Source organism: Stegodyphus dumicola, chromosome 1 (genome assembly GCF_044657685.1).
Source record: "Stegodyphus dumicola isolate Sdum_Otavi_A_Nest chromosome 1, ASM4465768v1".
Classification (NCBI taxonomy): Eukaryota; Metazoa; Arthropoda; class Arachnida; order Araneae; family Eresidae; genus Stegodyphus; species Stegodyphus dumicola.
Genome location: NC_140768.1, coordinates 233,038,344 through 233,059,887, shown reverse-complemented (window position 1 = coordinate 233,059,887; position 21,544 = coordinate 233,038,344). Strand labels below are relative to the sequence as shown.

The 21,544-nt window shown below is 33.2% G+C and overlaps 1 protein-coding gene across 2 annotated transcripts in view; it reads right to left on the bottom strand.

Annotated features, from left to right (window-relative positions):
* Positions 1–7,311: 7,311 nt before the first annotated feature.
* LOC118185045 (uncharacterized) overlaps positions 7,312–21,544 on the bottom strand; it is a 29,810-nt gene continuing 15,577 nt past the window's right edge. For both annotated transcript variants that reach the window (XM_035354829.2, XM_035354831.2), the window contains exons 4-6: positions 18,722–18,865; positions 14,451–16,130; positions 7,312–7,710 (exon numbers count right to left, since the gene is read on the bottom strand). In XM_035354829.2, coding sequence (XP_035210720.2) covers positions 7,553–7,710; positions 14,451–16,130; positions 18,722–18,865 — 1,982 coding nt within the window. In that variant the 3' untranslated portion in view covers positions 7,312–7,552. The remainder of the gene's footprint in view (positions 7,711–14,450; positions 16,131–18,721; positions 18,866–21,544) is intronic.

Below are 21,544 nucleotides of genomic sequence, written 5' to 3'. Positions count from 1 at the left end.
TCTGTTGGCGAGTTAGGTGATGAATGAAATAGTCTGACGAATGGAATAGTCTACAAGACGTTACAAACCTTCGCATTAGTTTTGAGAAGTTTGTTAGTGCAGATGACGATGTTGCCGTGTGTGCTCCAGAGGAACCGCAGTTGGGCCTAAAGGCACAAGAAATAACATTCCGCTCACTCACCAGGAAATGTCATATGCCTCACACACTGCAGAACATTTTGATGCAACATCGGAATTGACCTCCAGTTTACGAAAGACAAGAGTACAGTTGGCCATGAAGCTACCAGGGATTTTCGTTCCCTTCTGCGACACAGCAATATACAGGAATTGTTCACCAAAAAATGATCCATGAATGTATTTTTTTTAATTACAGTATAGTAATTAATGTAGTAGTCTAATGTTTTAATACGTAGAAAAAAATTCATCCAAAAATAAAATTCGAGTTCCCAGTTTAAATTTTATTGTTGGAATACTTTTTAATACGAATTTTTTTCGAACTGTTGATTTTTCAGTTATTTGAACGAGGGTGTTATTATTTTTTGGTTATAAAATTAATAAATTTTAAACTCACGTGAGTTAAATAGACAGAAGAGTTTTCTGCAGTAATTATTCAGTAGATCATCAAAGAATTTTCTTTCATATTTACACATTTTAAACAGTTTTCTTTAAAAAAAAAAAAAAAAAAAAAAAAAAAAAAAAAAAAAAAGAAGAAGAAGAAGAGAGAGAACGAAACTTTTTATCTGACACCCACTTAGCATCATCATGTCGCATTTTCAGTCTTTAATTCTAGCTTTATATAGAAACAATATTTTGCTTATTTAAGAAATAAATTAGATATAGTTAGAACAAATCAGTTTCGGAACAAAACTTTTTAAGAATGCTTAAAAATCCTATGATTATATTAAGAGTTATCTTTTCCAAAAATTTTTGGATTTAATGTTTTCAAAAATGAATTTTATAAAGAAAGCTTAAAAAAATTGCTTTAAAAATGAATTTTACAAAAGATGGTTAAAATGATCCAGTGACTGATGAATCTATATGAATATGTGCGCAGACAGAAGTAATAAAATAAGAGCCTGATATAAAACTCTCATTAACAAATGCTCACCACTATAAATTTTAAATGATTTATATTGATATTTAGGCGAAAATTTTAGCATTTAAAATTGAATGAAGCGATGCGATGCAGATTAATAACGAACAGCAATGGACTGTATTAAAATGCGATTTTATTTTCAAGCCAAAAATGAGTTATATTGCGAATTCAGCTAACATAATCGAAACATCTACTCTCGACTCCAAAGCACGAGTAGTCACATGATTGACTTCAATCTGCGTTCGCAATAGCAGAGTCATCTACAAAGTTAAATTTAATGATAACATACCGAGCTCCTTGAAGCATTCCAAGAGCTTCAAAGGAAAATACAAGATAACCTGAAAATTGTAAGAAATGTCACTCACTGAAAAATTGTCACTAATATGTGTGACTTGTCATACATCATACAAGTCACACATATTATTGACAAAGTATAAAGAAAAGTTGTAAATAATCAAATTCAACAGTGTAAAAAAAGCTAATGTTCTAAAGAATTCAAAGTTCATAGTGTTTGTCAGGGAACGGATAGAGTTTAACAATAAATAGGTGTTTTAATTTCTCCACTGGCAGTTCGAATATCTACAACTTGAACTTTGTTATCCGATCCTGGATATACACGAATTATTCTACCCAATTTCCACTGAAGAGTGGAAACTTATGTTTTCATCCTTAATCAGGACTAAGTCGTTGACAGATATATTTTCGTGAGATTTCTTCCACTTATTTCAATGTTGTAACTCGTACAGATATTCTCGACTCCATGTTTTCCAAAAGTTTTGGAAAATTAGTAGTCTCAATTTCCATCGATCAACAATATTTTTAGATTCTTCTAAATTTTCTTCGGGCAATGATGTGAGACATGTACCAATGAGGAAGTGTCCAGATGTGATAACACTAATTTCATTTGGATCATCAAACTGCGGAATCAAAGACCTCGAATTCATACCTGGGTTACCAAGGTTGTGAATTCAGGATAAGTCAAGATCGCTGCTCCCATGAATCTTCGAAGACGATATTTCATATATTTTACAGCAGATTCCCAAAGTCCTCCAAAATGTAGTGCGACTGGAGGAATTAAATTCCATGTAACATTTTCTGAAGTCAGGAAAGAATGGAGATGTTCATTTTTCTGACATAACAAGGAAGCCTCAGCTTCGTCAATGACAAGACCATCATACAAGTCATACCAGGTTAACACCTGACGATATGTAAAAGGCAGCATGCCTTATCTAAGTATGTAAATAACTCACTTTTTCATATATATATTCAAATTACTAATCAAACTTGTTTTCACTAATATAACTATTCAATGTAAGTTGAAAAAACCAACATCAAATTGTATTTATAAATGTAATTTGCTTTGTAATTAATTAATAACGAATGACCTGTAGTGCCCAATGAGAGGCGAGGCAGGCTAAGAATAAATATTATTATTACTATTTACGTATTTCCTTGCTAGCACCCTTGAAGTTCGTCCCACAGTCACTAAATATTTCCTTTGGTTTTCCTCTCTTGGATATAAACCGTTATAATGCTTCCACACAAGCCTTACAAGAAAGATCTTCGACGACCTCAAAATGAACTGCTTGAGTGGTAAAACAGACAAAAGTTTCAAACATAAAACTCGAAAAGAAGCTCATGAAGCTGTAACTCTAGACGATGGTAGGTCAGCCATTATTTTTTTTGCAACTTGGGCACGATGTCTACAGCAAACAACACAATTCTTAATAATTTTTCTTATTTCAGATCTAGCAGCGACAATACAAAACCTTTGTCTTATTATAGAAACCCAAAGTGCAAAAGGTGCATGCAAATACATTTCGTGATAATGTCTGATGATGAGCTTAGAAATGAAATATTTTCATAGGAAAGAGCATAGGATGTCTTTGAGTTTCCAAAATATTTGAATTCCTTAATCGTCCTCCAACACGAATAATTTCTCTTTCATCAAGGAATGGACTTAAAGAAAGTATTCGGCTGTTCGATTTCACAGAATTTCCACTCTTTAAGCTTGATACTTCGTCAGGAAATTCAGAATATTGTAAAATTCTTATTATCGTACAAGTCGCATAATTAAGTTCTTCACTGATAGGAAATCCTGTTTTCTTAGACGTGCGCTTCAAACAATTGTTCATAATCAGTAAAAAATAAGCAGCAATACGCCATAATTTTATAAAAGATGAAAATTTGCAAAGAAAAGAGTCATCATCAATTTTAACTAAATTAGAAATAATGCATTTCCTTTCTTCCTTGGCTAAATCTTGACTGTCCAATTCCATTTTTTCATCCAATACAGATTCCAGATTAAAGTTCTGTAACCAGAATGATCCATTGAACCATTGATCACATTCAAACAATTCATTAGGTTGTAATCCTCTAGTACCATAATCAGCAGGATTATTTTTCTCTTGAACGTGATTCCATTTCAACTCAGGAATGGCAGTTTGAATTTTCGACTTAGCAGCGTCAAGTTAAATTTAAAAATCTTTCCAATGATTTCGCCTTTTTTTTTATAATTTCCTAATTTATCGCAATGCGTTATGACATTATACTTGACAAGTATTGGCAGGTATAATGTCATAACGTATTGCGATAAATTAGGAAACTGTAAAAACGTTATGACATTATACCTGACAAGTGTTCTAAGAGGCTTTAAAATCTTTAATCTAACTACCACCCAGTGTAGAAAATAGGCCAATATTCAGACTGTTCCCATTCAGTAGCACTTTAATTTGCTTTTAATTTATAAGAATAATCGGTTAACAGAATGAGCGATTTAAAAGCAATAAACATCCTTCTCAATAATTTTAATTTTATTTTTAAATAATATATCTAATTAATATACTTTTAATACACAGCTAATGTAATTTATAGTACAGCCAATTTATAATTTTTATATGTAATTTTCCGTACTGTAATTAAAAAAGATTTGTTTCTAATGTAGAGAAATTAAAAATTAATTTCTTAATTTATTTCAATTTTTTCTCCAGTGAAAACCATCTATCTTCTTAGTTATCCTGTAGGTAATATTTTCAAATTTTGTGCATGCTTATATAAGCGGTTCGAAAATATATCCTAAATGCTGATGTAAAAATATTTTCTCCTCCTCCTTTTGCAATAACTTTTTTCAGGAATAATTTTTCAGGAATATTTTATAAACGCTTTTTATTACACTTACTTTAAAATTTAGGAAATCACTATTAAAATTACAGAAGTATAATGAAAAATTGGCAAATAGCATGAATATTAATATTGTTATTAGAAGTGTAGCTAATCAGGTATATGCAAATAAATATAACATTTGTTTTAAGAGTACAGATGTACCTCCGTGTACGTCATCAATCCATTCCAGATCCTTGAACTTGCACTAAACGAACTTTTCCAACAAGAAATAGAGGAAAAATTAGTCCGTTCTTGTAAAAAAAATCCTGTTGTTATTATTTTGATATTGTTTAACACTAAAATACCACTACAAATTTTGTATACACATGAAGGGCTTCAAGAAAATCGAAGCCCTGCTGAAGAAATAAGATTACAAGAACAAGTTTATTTAACATTGATGTACATAGCTATCTCGCTAAATCGTCGAGATATCGTCAAACTGGCGATGGTTTTGGAGACCAATTTTTGTCACCAAATTTGGTGAGAAATTTCAAAAACTCGACAGACTTGGTAAACATTTGGCGACATTTGAGTTCTACTCTAACTGAGTAACTGTAATTGATCACTATATACAACTCTAACTGAATAACTGTAATTGATCACTATATATAACTGTAACCGTGTATGCATTCCAGCAATATAGGGAAATGAAAGGTACTAGAGATTTTTCGGCGGCAGGGAAAGCTATATAAGACCGGACAGAGTATCAATTCTCAGTTTTTCATTGTGTAGACTTTGGAGTATTGAGAGATCTTCGTGAGAGCTTCACTGTTTAGATGCTCTTTGCATTGTGTTCCGTTTAACGCTGAGTAGTTTGAAGTGGTAACTACTGATTGTGCTCTGTTATACTGAGAAGAGCTGTACGGATGCAGTGGGAGAAGTATCTACTGCACATAATAAATGTTTTTTGCTATCCAGATCCAAAACAATTTTCATAATCGTAGATACAATCGTATTCGGTATACCGTATGCAATAGCCAAATTCCGGACACGCGTGCTATCCTTAAACTTTTTATTAATCTCTTTATACACCACCATGGCAATCTAAACCATTTTCCACGAAGCTTGATTTTTCTCATCAACTTTAATAAAACTAATTTTTAATGTATTTACAAACATTTAAAAATTCAGTTATAGCATAGGTTGTTTGCTGAATAGCAGCAATGGGCATACTGACAAGCATTGTCTTGAAAGAGGGACGCACTCAACACAACACACTACCACTATGTGAGCTTCCGACCTAAGGTGAAACCTAACGAAATAATGTTCACACCGTAGAAAGGCAATCTACCACTACTGGCCGCCATCATCGACATTTATTTGTTAAACAGGCAAAAATTTACAGTTACATTACTAAACTTTGTACGATATCATCGTTGCACTATTGTCTTACATGAAATTTTTATTTAGATTGTGACGTAATCATTATAAAATGGTTCAATGCAAAGTTTCTGTACAATGGCATCTTTGCATTATTGTGCTACATTAAATTATTAATTATATTTTGAGATAATCATTATAAGATGGTTCAGTGCAAAGATTTTATACAATGTCATTTTTGCAATATTGTGCAATATAAACTGTTAGTTTAGATTGTAACATAATCATAATAAGATACTACGTTGCAATATATGTAAGGTTAACATAATAGACAATAAAAAAAATTATCTTGAAAGGATAATGTGGGCAGTCGTGACTCATCGAACTCGAGTCGTAATCCAATCAAATGTTGTATAACACTTCTTCCCCTCCCCGAAAAAAAATCGCTTCCTAGCACATTGTATACCCATTTGGACGTATGTCGAGGTACCACTTATTTTATTTCTATTAAACCGTAAATATTATATAATTAGACAAAAGTAAATCATACACTGCTATTAGTTTTAAGGAACACAAAAACTTTGGAAAGAAATAGAAGAGATTAGTAAGTTCTCATCTACTAATCACAGCAATCACCATTCTCAAATATTCCGTTGCTAAAACTGTGAAAAAATAATTCCTAATACGGCAAGTTAGGTAGTGTAAGATTGCGTAAGTCGTACTCCCTAAAAGAAAATAGGTATAAATCTTAGAATGTATGAAAAAATAAAAATTACTGTATGGTAATAATACCTTGGATTGTCTTTGCTGATATTTATTGCAATGAAGTTCCATACAGTTTACTCTCTTTGATAAAATAATGAATACGAACTCAATATGAGTTAGATAACCAGTATTCTACATCATACCACCTAAAGATTAGGTCGTACTACCTTAAAATTAAACAATTGTAATAAAACTTTCTTTTTTTTCCATTAGTCTTTTAATACAATTAATTACAACAATGAGCATAAAGATATTTTTTCATTTTCTTGTCAACAATATTAACAACATTAGTCGCACATATGTCATTTCTTGTCACCTTCAGCACATAAATCGTATACCGGTCCTATGCATTTTAGGCACTCAATTATATTCTCTTCACGGTCTTCTTCACAACTATTACAAGGAGGACGAACATGCTATGAAACAATATGATTGATTAGGGTGTAACTTGTTTTGCCGGAAGAGACGCAGTTGACGTGATATTACTTCTTATATTTAAAAGATACTAGTTGCGCAATGTTCATCAAAAATATCGTCATTATAAGCAATTTACAATTCAATATGTTTAAAAGCTTTATCTCACATTTTCACCCTTTGCCTCTAAAAGTGTTTAAATGCCTTATTTTAATTTTTTTCCCCTTCTCAATAGGTTGCACTAGATAGTCATTTGTAGTAACCTTGAAAAGTGTTGAAAATCTGCAGAACCTGTTTAGAATGTCTGTCAATTTTTGATGAGTAAAACCCTGTGTAAATCCTATGGAAAAACAAGGAAATTAAAATTTTTCGTATTATGTCAGTTTGGTGACCTTCTTCGATGTCTATTAATTAATATGAGCTGAATTTTATTTGTTAGTAACATACATACGCAGAGAATTGCAGTTGACTATTATTTCTTTCTTATGATTCCACCCTCTTATAGTAAAGCATTGAGTCATCAAAATGTTACATGTGATCAATTACTAAGTATATGCATGAGTGGTCAGGTGCTTTATTAATCAAACTACGAATATTACGTATAAAAACTTTTAACTGCTTTGAATTTAACTACCACCCAGTATAATCTATTACTAATTATTCTATTATGAAACTAAAAACTTCTAATTCTCTTGTCCTCTCCATCTGTCTTCTTTTATTAACAAAAAACTATAACCTTGCCAGAAGAACTAGCAGAAGGGTGAACTTTAGAGCACATAAAATAGAAGTAATTATTCAGTTTGAAGCCAAATTTTCATAATCCATATGTCGTAAAGCAGAAGAGCAGCGACGAACTAAAGGCTCAAAAACCCACAGAAGTCCCACTGAAGTGCAAATAAGAGAATTGCTGTAGAAGAGACCATCATAAGATCCAAGGATATCACGAAAATAACCTGCAAAGAAATTAAAGATGTAAGCACTATAATTTAATCGTTGTATCGTTTTAAAAGTAGCTAAATCATTTATTTGAAACTCTTTAATGCGAACTTTAAATTTCGAGATAAAATTGCAATACATCTACAGATACTCTCCAATTGAGCTACACAAATTCTGACACTCCTACTTACCTTCACTACAATGGAAGTAGTACTAATCCTGATTTAACTTTGGCTTCAAGCGACTTAGCAGATGAGGTGAACAGAGAAATAATTTATGATCCTGACTTTGGCCATCGCATTATTGTTACTTCATTCCAAGTTAAGGGGAAAACTTCTGAACAGTAGCAATATTTTAAGAACAGGTGGAATTTTAGGAAGGCCAACCGGAAGGCTTAGCGGGATGAATTGGAGGTTCTTAGTAGACCAACAAACTATGTAAAAAAATGTAGATTCCTCCTTGTTGTATATGTGAAAGACCATTTCAACAGTGGCTAAACGTTGTATTAATTAGAGGTAAACAATATAACTACAAAACTTTTTGGAATCATCAACTTTCATTTCTTTGATAAAGGAACAATCGGTTCAGGCCCGAACTAAGTCTGAAAATTCTAAAAACCTGGAAGATGTCAGAAATTGGAGGAAGAGTGCATTTATCTATAAAGAAATCAATTTAGTTTTAATATTTTTGTAAAGAATATTGACTATCTAAAGAAGGGGGATAAGGTTTTTAAATCTGTAAATAAATTTAAACACGAAGACCCCCTCTCTTCAAGGGTGCCAATCATTTTTAAAGGAAACGCGTTAAAATTTGACAAGGATATTTCTAACCCCTTTATGAATTTTTATGCTTCTAATCAACGCCTTAGTGGTGATCTTAAGAGAGATCAAAAGCTGATGAAGAAATTGATCAAAGACCTTCCATAGTACTATAGGAATTGGATAAGAGTTTTTTTTTAATAGATACTTTCACATTTTGGAACTAGAAGAAGGTACTGATTTCCTAAAGATGGGAAAAACTCTAGGCTCAGATAAATATACATCCATAGTTCATTAAGCATTTAGGATACAATGCTCAAGTGGCCCTTCTATCCATTTTAATCATAGTTGGAACATTTATGTACCCACTACATGGAACAAAGCCATTATTATCCTATTTTGAAAAAGGATAAACCTGCAGATAATATTAAAAGCTACCAACCTCTTGAACTGACTATTGTTTTGTCGAAGATTATGGAAAATATGACAGGCGCTAGACCAGAGATTCCCAACCTTTTGTCCCTAAGACCACATTCTAGAATATCTGTTAGACGGCGGGCACCATTTACCTTTCAAGCGGAACTTATAGTTGGATAGAGTTAATAACAAATGCACATAGAAGAAAAAAAGATTAGTCGCATTTCGCTTTGTGCAGGTATCTGCGTTGGAAGCAATTTCTATTTCATTAAAAATGAGTAAACTTTCACACAGAATTTTATTGAAAACTAAAACATTTTTATTCTGATCGCACAGCGGCAGGAACACGTTAAACGATCGATGAGCGCCATGGTGCCCGTGGGCATACGGTTGGGAACCCCTGCTCTAGATTAACTTCGTTTCTGGAGAGTAAGTCATTTGTTTTCTAAAGAAGGACAATATCATTCCACTGTCCAATGGGTGTCTTATGGGTGCAATTAAGGAGTCTTTAGACAAAAATTACAGAACTTGGGGATAGATGGCAGGATGCTTTTATGGATTAAGAATTTCATATCACAGCATTTTCTTGTTGTTAGATATAGCTGTGCCATTTCTAGATTTAAACAGGATGAAAGTGACTTCCCGCAGTGATTAGTCATCAGCCCAATTCTTTTTAATGTTTTTATTAGCGATTTACCGAACAATATGGCCCGTGGGTGGATTCTGCCCCTTTTGCTGATGATTTGGTAATCATCAGGATTAGTGTTCCTAAAAAGAAGCATAATGATTTAAATGCGATTCTTAATAGTGCTTTGAAAGACCTGGAATATTGGTGCTAAAAAATGGAATGAGAGTAAATCAGGATAAGATTAATTCACGCATGAATTGGAGGATGCGGAACATTTGAAAAAAAAAAAAAAAAGACTCTCTATCTTAAAACGTCTGGCTGACTTAAGGTGGTGCTGTGACAGATGGACACTGATATGTACTTATAAAATTACGTTCAAATAATTATTAGTTATTGTTACGAGACCCTCATCACGGCTCCATAGAATGTAGCCCAGATCCTCCAACCTTCTAAGCCTTCCAAAACCAAGCGTTACGCATTATTACTGAGGCAGTGAGATCTATTCCTATTCTTGTGATGCAGCTTTTAACCGGTTTGAAACCTGTTAATGATTTTATTAAAAGAAAAGCAATCCTGTTATACCAGAAACATGTGCGTTTGCCCGACAACGCTGTTTGGAAGAACTGCAATAAAGAAATTTCAAGAAATTTTAAAACTCAAATTGGCTTTATCCAGGCTGCTAAGAGAGAATCTGATGTTTTAGAGTTGTGCCAAGATTATCTAATCTTACCTCCTCCCTACTGTCCCTTAGACATTTTGAATAAGAATAGAAATTTTGATCTTATACAAAGAATTGTTAAAAACGAAATAAGGAATTCATAATTAAGATGTATTGCAGTTGAGACTGTTGGGGCTCGCTATGCTCAAAACGAGTGGCTGCGTGTCTACGCACTTACGGCTCTATGTTACAGAGAGAGCGCGGCGCTAAAGCAGATATTTTTAGTGAGGTTTTTAGTTTCTACTTACCAATGGGCTTTTCTTTGATGCGTAAATCGAAGCTATTGCTGTGGCTATTCAACAAATGTAGATTCGTAGCCTCTTTTTCGTAAAGGCATTCAAATTGTGGTTAAGAAAGGAACTTGGATATTACAACGTATTAATCGACCGCTTTCTTTTCATATATTCATAAATTGTTTGTTAACCTGACTCTTAGAAAAAATCTTAAACAGGATATGTTTCAACGTAGTATAGATAAGAGATGAAGGACTCTGGGGAATGAGAGAACTTTCATTCCTAGTTTTCCAAGAAACACAGCGGTAGCTCTATTTAGGTGTCTGACTGGACATTACTGTTTGCAAAACCTCCTCTAAAGATCTGTAGTGGTAGATTCCCCAATCTATCTTTTGTGTGACTCCAATCAGCCTATGAGTCTTGAACATTTAAATAACTGTTAAAAAATTTTTCCTTGCATTTTCCCGGTGCGATGAAATTGTTAAAAGTATCTGAGAGCCCGTGAACTAATGGTTTAAGCACTAATGTTTGGCATTTGTAAAACAAAATGAAGCAGATAAAATATTTACTTCGCTTCTATATTGAATGAGTTTGAAAATTAAAGAAAGAATAGCATACTGAGTTTTAAAAGTGGCAATAAAGAAAGCATAAAAATCACATTTGAAACCTGAATAATATGGAGATACAAATACCGACTTCCAGTACAATAAAAATTTCGCACTTATATTTATTCCTCAAGAAGTCAAGAACAGGGTAAATCGAAATACACAGAGTATCTGATGTGCTGTAATAATAAACTGAAATAATGAAGGTAATACATTATATTTATATAAGCGTGATCTGCTGGAATGGTATTATTATCATAATATTCCATACTCATTAGTCCGACACTTAAATGAGGGCGAAATTCTTAATGACGCTTTTCAACAAGTCTCTGGTATATTCCATACAGCTCCTGTCACGATGTCTTTGAATGCCATGTTCGGAAGGAAAGCCAACTTTATAAAGCATATGGCATCTGAAATACATTCAACTTTAAAGCATATGGCATCTGAAATACAATCAACTTTAAAGCATATGGCATCTGAAAAACACATATGGCATCTGGAAAACAATCTCTATTATACTTATATGACGATTCGATTCAATTATGAGTTTAATTTTCTCATCCTCATCTTCAGAAGATTGACCAAAACATTGCTCATCTTCAAGTGAAAAATCTCCAGAACGAAATTAAAAAATTTTTAAAACCAATTTGTACATATGCGTTCTGTTAAGCAATCAACTCTATAAACTTCAGATATTTTTTGTGAGCCAAAGCCGCTTTCTTGCCTTTGTGAAAATAAAAAAATAAGATACGTCGAAAATGACTATTATTGCAAAAACTGACCGTAAACAAACAGTTGTAAACAAAAATACACGAAATTTGTTTGTATAGTAACCCAAAAGTATCAGTTGCCATACCTCAAATAATATACTATACACATGTAAGATTGACAGAATAATAGCAAAAAGAAATACAACGCTATGTATTTATGCAAACTGGAATTACTTTCTTGCCACCCTAATAATAAATGTGCTTCAGTCCAATGCGCAATTATACGTTAACTTAAAACGCAAATTCATTAGCTACCATTTACTGTCACGAAGTCGCTCCAACAGCGCACTAGCCTGCCCCACACCTATTTGTCTCAATGACTTGACTTAAATAATCTATTGCACTTACATGCATGTGCAATACATGTGGCTAACATAGATGTGCAATTAAATTAAGCCGATCAGAACTGCAAATTATTAGCCATTATAGTTTTCTCCTGGGAAGTAATCATAAAATAAACAGTTGGGATAAATCACCATTCAAATCGCTCAAAATTCATTTTTTTATTTGCTGAGAATGTTATCAATGCCAGCAAAGCACAGCTGAAGACTATGCAAATGCTTTTAGCGTTTTAGTGAATGTAAAGTAAAAGTAATAAACAGATCAATCGCAAAACAAAAATAGATGATAAGAGCCTACTTAGAAATTAGTAGATAAGTGCATAACTTGATCTTTCCTACGATGAAATTGCAAGGTCAGTAGCTCAGATAGTGACTAATTGATGCGCACGAATATTTGGCTAAAAGTAAAGAAACAGAATCACTTAAAAGCAAACACGACAAGGTCATAGAAAAATAAAAAATGTATTGATGATAGAAGAATGAAAATTGTGGACGGAAACGGATCTTATCTGAGACCCTATGATGTGAATAGCGTGCAGAAGATATTAGCTTAAAAGGTTCCGATTTAAAAACAATACATTTGAATCTACAAAAAAATTAAGGATTGATCACAATGAAGAAAGGGATACATATAATAAGTGGGTAGAAGTTATTTGAAGCATTTTTATAGTTAGTTGAGCTTACACAAAATCCCTCCAACCAGTTCATCCTATGACAAAGTGGTGGCCATCCTCTCGGACTCCTACGGGCTATTAAATCAGAGACCTATCCAATGCCCGAGGTAATCCTTGAATACCAAATTCTTTAGGAGAAACTGAGACTAGAAGGTAAAGAGATTGTATTACAATGGATTCCCAGTCATTAAGGCATTTATGGTAACGATTTTGCCGAAACAATGTGCAAAAAAAGGTATAGAAATTATTCAAAACTTTAGAGAAAAAGGACAGAAACTGTTCAAAAGATAGCTACAGATTTTCTTACCACTCTGCATAATTGTACGTTCATTAATGTTTTTAAACAAACAAACAAACAAACAAAAAAAAAAGATAGGTGAATTTATTACGTGTGTCTCAAACAAGAACTGGAGAGACATCTTAGAAAAAGAAATTATCACGGGGAAGAACTGTGGCCAGTTTTAGGCTTGAAACTGGTCTCGACTGATGGGCGAGCCATCATACTGGTATTCTTAACAGCCCAAAGTGCCCCCTTTGCAGTTTAAATAAATAATCCGCATTCGAAGGACACACATTGAAAAGTACCCACATCAGAGGGTGCCCAACGTTGCGGAGAATCTCTGAGGAGGAGAGGTATTGGAGCACTAAAGGCCAAATGATAAGCTACTGATTTTTTATGTTATATGGTTACAAAGTTCTGTTCCATTTGTATAGTGTTTGTCTTATTCTTTGCCATTGGAAAAATTATCTCTTGGGGAGGGACGCTTCAGCCGATGCAAGAGGCGAAACAACAAGTGCGGCCTCACCGAAACGCAGAAAGAAGCGGCAAAAATTTACAGGCTGTAATAGATGTAAATTTTTCTGTCCCGTCATAGGAGGTAACGGTGGCCGCCTGTTAGGTGCCCCTATAACAAAATGACCACCATTTCTAGCCTTCATAGTGGCGAAAACGTAAAAACAAAGGCTAGTGTCCGCCATTAAAAAAAGTTTACAGGCACCTTGCAGCAGAAGTTCTAGTTTCAGCCCTAATGGAATCTCCCATTAAACGACCATCGCTATGAAATGAGAAGGAGATCTATAACGTTAGATTAAAAATCGGTTATACCGGAAACAATCGGATTCTAGAGTTGTAACTCTGACATGTAACTTTTTTTAAGGTGGTATCCTAAGTGTTAATAGTAACAAGTATAATTTTTTCCTCAAAAAGAACTTAGAACAATTGAAATCTCTTCAATGTGCCATGCATACTTCTCAAAATCCTTATATACTTCTTCCTGTCACGTCCCTCCCTAGAGTTTTCGGAATATGATTTAAAAACTTTCTGATTTTTGATCTCAACAAAATATATACACAGAGATGGAAAGGGTCATTGTGTAAGTGAAAATGATATCAATGAAACTACGATTGGTAAGGGTTTTCTTTGAATCATGCAATACCGTCATATTTGTGCTGCTGTTTAAATATGATTTTAATGCCCTATGTTCTTTAATTAAGAGGTCTCCTCAAAAACAGTATATGGTGCATAATTGTTTCTTCCCGACTTTCAAAAAATAAAATGGTTTAAAAATAGAAAAAACATATGCGAGTAAATATGACATTCTCTTACTTACCAATGTAACTTGGTACTATAAATCCTATCAAGCCGGAAAAGATATTTATACATGTAACGCCAGTCGACGTCTCATGATTTTTCACGTATTTATGGATTAGAATAGGATGACGAACGAATGCAGATCCTTGAAGAGCAGAGTATAAAAACACACCACCTAAAATCATACCTTTACGTTTAATAAATGGCATAACATATGAGTTTGCTCCCTGAAGGATCAGCGTTGCTAACATGTAGTTCTTTAAGCCGATGAATCCACGATCTGTGATCCATCCCAGGCACAAACACCCAAAGAGATCTCCCCCAGAGACTGCTGCTAAAAGGTACTTGCCATCCATCTCTGTCAAACCCTTATCCATTCCAAAATCTACAACAGCTATGGCAATCGACATAAAGCTTAGTACATGTACTCCTCGGCAAAGGCTAATTAATAGAAACAGAGGATTGGTGTGAAGACTGATTGCTGTTTTGATGTGGCACCACAATTTATCAAGTTGTTCATTACTTTTTTGTAAGGAAATTCTATTGCTTTGTTCCTGACTGTGCATCCAAGCTGAGATTGAAACATACGATCCGCAGCTCTCGATAAATGAGGTCTCAACTTCTGGTAAGAATAATTCATTTAGTTTCCGAAGTTCTTGTAAAACTTCATGAACATGTTTGCGAGATGTAAGCTCAAAGTGGAAAAGTATTTCTTCTTCATCTTTTTCAAATAAATCATTCAGTTCAATAAGAATATAAAGTTTTTTTGGAATTTCGTAATAATACTCTGAAACTTTCAAGTTAAATACAATATCATTCGGAGAAGATCTTAAGCTCAATAAATAATTTAAATATTCATCCTTCCGAGCAGGATTTATTATTTCTTTTTCCCTATAAAAATACTCACGATTTTGTTTTACTTTTGTTTGGTAATCTAATAATTCTTTCTTAACTTCAGATACGAATGGTGTACAATTATTTAATGATTCTTCGAGAGAGCTATAGAGTTCTTCTAATTCTCTCTTAACAAAATCTTCCTTAAACGACTCTAACTTTTCCATTGGCACTGAATTCTGACTTTCACTTTGAAGATTATTTAAGCACAATAAGCGATAAACGGTATCTCCATTTTGCCGTAAGAAATTAAAATTAATGTTTCGGGAATGTACTGCTTCTCCATTCATATTATCAATCGCCTGAGAACCACTAGCTCTAACAACGCCATTTGTACCTTGAATTTCTGCATTCATTTGATCCTTTACGTGAGAACAGCCCATACTCGTTAAGTCATTTTTCTCCAGGTTATTATAAGCATCGACTTCATTTGTTGCCCTATGCTCACCGCTATGAAGAACAAGACTAGAATCGTCATTTGACTGAAAATTAAGAGCATCAGGACCGCTGTTGAGTGTCTCTTGGTTAGATCTGCTGGAACGCAGAGACTTTACTTCCCTCTGCAGCCAGAGTGGATCTTGAAGAACGATTGTAGCTGGAATCACTAGTAGAATAACAACTGCCATGACTAGGAAAGTAACTGGAATCCCATTGTTCGGAATAATTTTTTCCAAGATAAACGGGAAGAAAATGCCTCCAATATTACCCCCTGAAAATTCCAAACCAGTTGTTGAGATCTGACGTTTCGCACCATATTGCTCTGGGACAACTAGACTGATGTTGCTAGTGAAAGCCGTAGCCACACCTGTAAAAAATTCGTGCGTAAACAAAAATAATATCAGTAATAAAGAAAATGAAGAAAGAAACAAAATATAAAAAACAACAAGAAAAGAAAGTGAAGAAACTTATCCTCATAAATAATACTATATCCCAAAAATGAATACTGTGTACTGAAAAGCTTAACAAATGAAATAATATATGCAATATTTGCCAAAATACCGTAATTTTAGAGCTTGTTTGTTTGGTATTAAACATACATTTTATAAATAAGATATTTCCCATAATTGTAACTACATTTAAATAATGTCAGTAAAGCGATTTCTTCCACGTCCCATATAAAACTTTATGAATGAGATAAAGAAATGTATTGGGTAAATGAAACTGTTAAAAAAGCTAACTCATTTACACTTACAGATCTAGCATTTAATATCCTTCAGCGTACATAGCCTTCTGAAAGACACACTTTATAAAACAATGTTTCCCTTTGCTTAAAACTCACATAGAATTCTTTTTTGGTTTAGCGATCAGCTGTAGATTCAACATTTTGTGGAATTGCTGAATCGACGTATTTTGAAGGTATTTTTTGATTTTGCAACAATGAATGTCACAGTTAGCCGAAAATAGGTGTACTGTTGGATATGGTGATAGCTATAGAGATGGAAGAGGCGATGAGGTAACTACGAAAATAAATTTAGCCCAAGAGTTAATTGAAAGTTTGACGGTAGCAATATGAATGCTGATCGGCTGAATTCGTGATTAGATAAAAAAGATTGTGATCACTTTCTATGAAATAAAAATGAGGATAAAGAAGAAAAGTTTGCGATGATTTATTTCCTATCAAAAGCACTTTTCATAATCTATAATAATCATTTCTCCTTTTTAATTCCATGGAATATAATATTTTGGCTCAAGTAGCACCATATTTTGTTTGTTGCATCTTCGGACAGATCTGTGAAAATATATTTCATTATATTTGTGTTTTCTAGGAGTAAACATTTATTTACAAATCTCTAATTTATAACTGATAAACATTGCTCGTTTGTTATTGTAGAAAAAGACGTACGTAAGTTTAAAGTACATTTTCCTTTATATCTATAATCTATATACTATGACATATGTAATATGAAGCCATGTAAGTTTTATTTTTATAGCATTACATCTAATAAAGAACAGCATAAATATAATACGAAATTTCAGCAAAATATGAGCTTATTACTCAGTTATTTGTTAAAGAATTTTATTTTATTCTTAAAGATAATCTTACGGAATGGCATTTGAAAGAGAACTTGAGACAAAATTTTTCAGATATAGATTTTGCTATTAAAGAGTTACTTTAAAAGTTAGTACCAGTCTGCTTCTAAATAGTTTTAACACATCGCATTATATCTTTAATCTAAATTATGAAACTATCTGCGTGTATGTAAGACACATCGTTACGAATTTTGTACATATGTAAATAATTATAGTAAAATTATATATAAAATTGCAGTTTTTTTTTGGGGGGGGGGTTGGTATTAACATAACTTGAAAAATCTAAAAAAGCGAAGCATTGCCGTAAAAATAAGAATGCAAGGGTAAGTCTGTTTAACATTGAATAAATGGCTATCTCGCCAAGCTGGTGACTGTTTTGGGAACTAATTTTTGTCCTCACATTTGGCGAGAAATTGCAAAAGGGGGCCAAACTTGGCGACATTTTGGTCCTGTCCATGTATAACTGTAACTGGTATTGTGACTGAATAAATGCGATTAACCTAGATATGTAACTATAACCGGCCCTCACATGCCTTCCAGTTGTTTCTAGAATTGAAGCATACTAGAGATTTCTCGGTGACCGGGGGAAAACTATATAAGACCAAGAGAGCATCAGTTTCTTGGTGTTTTGTTCAGCGTGAGTTCGAGTACTGAGAGAGATCTCCGAAAGAGCTACGCCTTTATAGATGCGCTTTGCACTGCATCGTGTTTAGCGTTCTTAGAAATCTGAAGTGTAACAACTGCTTGTGCTCTATGATACTGAAAAGAGCTGTACGAATATTTTTGTATGAAATTCCAGAGCTGTGAAGTGTTTCTTTTGATAAAATGGATTTTATCAAGCTAACATCGGTCCTGTATGCATTCGATATATTATGAACCAGTAGGAGCGTTATTTGAATCCGCATAGCTGAATTTTGATGCTCTGTTTCGAATAATGGAAAAGTCCATTATTATTTATTTTTTATGAATTTAAGAATAAGCAAAGGCTCCTGACCAACCTTCAGACCAAGCTGAGAAAGAACCAACAATTTGCCCAACTAAATAAGATCTTCTAGATTAACCATAATTCATGTCTCGGCAAACGGATTAGCTAAATGGTGTTTAGGCACTTTCAGGATTTTCCACATATGAAATTTGAATACATCCCAATATCCTCCATAAAGTTCTGCTTGAAAGCATCTTCCCATTAACCATGAGCTTTGTCGTAATATCTGTTAAAACGGGTGATAAAAATTATCTTCATATTTTCAATCTAAGTATTAAACTTAAGTTTCATTGGATAATTTACACATAATTATTTTTTATTGAGAATAATTTAAATATTTACAGGTAAGTCTGAAAGGAAATATGAAAATGAAAACTGACCATACAGTGCTCCCCACAGAAGAATCATCCAGTCGATATTGGTTGCAAAACTGCATGATACAGCACTAATTGCTGCTATGAGACCTCCTGTGATTGTTACTAATCGCATTCCACATTTTTGTCCAACGATTCCAACAACAGGTCCTGATGATCAAATTAAATTACATTTAATTTCTCATTTATTATCACTATAAATATAATTTGGAAAATTTTACTTTTGATTACTGTCAATAATAATAATAAAAAATCAACGAATTTTTAAAAAGCAAAACAGAATAATTTTCTTTCAACAACAGGAAAATAATAACTAAGTTTTTGTAAACATGATACGATACAGAGCTAAAGCTCACATAAATGGAATTTACGGAGCTAATTTGCTAACCTTTTTAACTAAGCAACAGTTAAATTTCGAATATAGTACTTGGGATATATCAACTTCTCATATTGTGCTAGACTAATGGTTCTTTACCTTTTTTGTTCTAAGCACTCTTTTCACCATTGCTAGAAGATCATCCCTCCTACTTTACAAAACTCCAAAAATGCATATACATTTGTTCAGATTATTTTAAAACTTTTTTTATAAATTAAACAACAAAAAGTATAGAAAATGTTGAACTCCCATAAGTTTTAAAATCCGTTCCCCTTTCCCAAAAATTGAAAATAATAAGGTTGCTTAGTGCATATTTTAAATATATTCCTCATGCTTAAATATACTTATTTTAGTACGCTTACAGCAATTTAATAATGCCAAGATGCCATAATCCTGGCATTATTAAATTGCTGTAAGCTGTTGATGTTAAGGAGTGTTTGAAACTTCTTAATATCAACAAATGGCTTTTCAATTTTAAGTTTAATTTAGATAACAGAAAATAAATAGAAAACACAAATCTTGCAATAAAAAGGAGCAATAGTTTCCTTGAAGACCTAAAATCACGAAATATCACAATCAATAACATGCTATATTGTAATGCAGACAGAACTTGTTAGGTTTTCCTTTGACATCGAAGACAGCGTGTCTTGCTGTCGATTTTATAAGAGCATCTTAGATGCTTTTGTTCACTTGCTGTTCGTGTAGACATAAAGAGAAGTTTTGGTAAATGTCTTTAGAAACTAGTTGTACTATCATTAGGAGTGAAATGCAATCTCTAGTTTATCTCTTTATCGAATGCATCTCTTTATCAAGGAATCAAATGCCATCTCTTTATCAAGGAATCAAATGCAATCTCTTCATCAGTTTCGATATGTCGACTACACACTTACTTAATGAAAAAGATAAATCTTTAAATCCTTATATTCTCTTCGATTTTAGGGGCGAGGAAGATACTGTTAATCGTCTAGTCCATGGTGGTGAGAATAATTGCCCACTATGATATAATTTGAGCTCCATGGTGTAGAAATTAGGAGCATCTTAAGAGAGAAGAATCCAGAGATATTAGGTGTATGCTCACCGGGATTAAAACCTAAGGTCTTCAGTCTACAGGATTCTGTTTTGTTAACAGCTATACCGTAGGATGAATGTCTGAAAACTTTGAAAATGTTAAATAGTTCCTTCAAAAACTTTAAACAGAATTTGAATAGTAAACTCTTCCGGAATTCCATTAAAATCGAAGGAAGTGATAAGCATTAATTTAGGCATATCTAAGACAACTGTCTTATCCTATGAGAAACTCAAGTCCTTCCATCGAATATGGGATCTTCCTTTGTGGTTCATAATGAAAAACCCAATCACATCGTCGCCAATCGCGATTTTTTTCAAGAAATGGATTTCCCTGTTTTTAGTCCTAATTCTTATTTCTGCAAAGTTCCACTTTTTCTTGTTTTTGAAAACAACGGAAAAGAAATTTTCGTTACCATAAATTCTTCATTAAACCTTAATGAACATCAATGCTGCGATACTACTGAGGTCCACAATAAATATTACTGAAGTATGTAGCAAAATATGATGGATTTTTCAACTTGCTGTTAAGTGCTGGTAAAGCAAAAACGGTCAGTGTGCGTTGGTTATCATAGCAATCTTCTTGAGCCTTCTTTGTTTATTTAAAATGTTGAGAAACATTTCAATGCATTTGCCATATACTTATTTTAAAATATCATTCTAGAACATGTAGCAGTGTAACTAAATTGATGTGTATTCTCTGCTTTCTCATTTTTCGTCGTGACTGTTTTAGTGTTTTGATGTTGTTGTTCCTGTCACTTATAAGCAATGTATTTGAGTCTGGGAAATTTTTCCTGAAAGTTATGGGGCTGCCATGCATACGTGTAATTGATACCACTTTGTTCTACACTGCGGAAAAAAGTGTAAAGAATCTAGTGCATTTTTTCGAAATATGAGTAATCCAAAACCAAGAATTGAGTCATAACCAAAAGCTAGAACAAATTAGCACAAGAAATTTGTATTGTGTTTTCTTAACTTTGAGCAACAACTTTATAGTTATTTTATGTAGCTATAAATTTATACAGCTTGGCACTTACCAAGCAATTCGAAAGTTTTGAAGCATTTAATACCTCTAGCAGTTGAGCAATGCAAATGTCCACTCTGTAATAATAAAAAATTTTAACATAGTACTGCTATAAAAGTGCTCAGGTGTATTTTTTCAGGTATTGATTTAAGAATATTCGCAAATAACGCCTAGACACAGTCGGATATTGTGCAAAACTTGAAGACCTTTATCTAAAACCTAATTAATACAAAATAGTTACGAAGAAAATTACTGCATTTAAGGATTCCTCACTCATTTTGGCTAAAGTAAATGTCCAGGACCTAGTGAACTGTTAAACGACTTATCGCTGAGTTCAAATAACTAATGACGCACACTGAAGAAG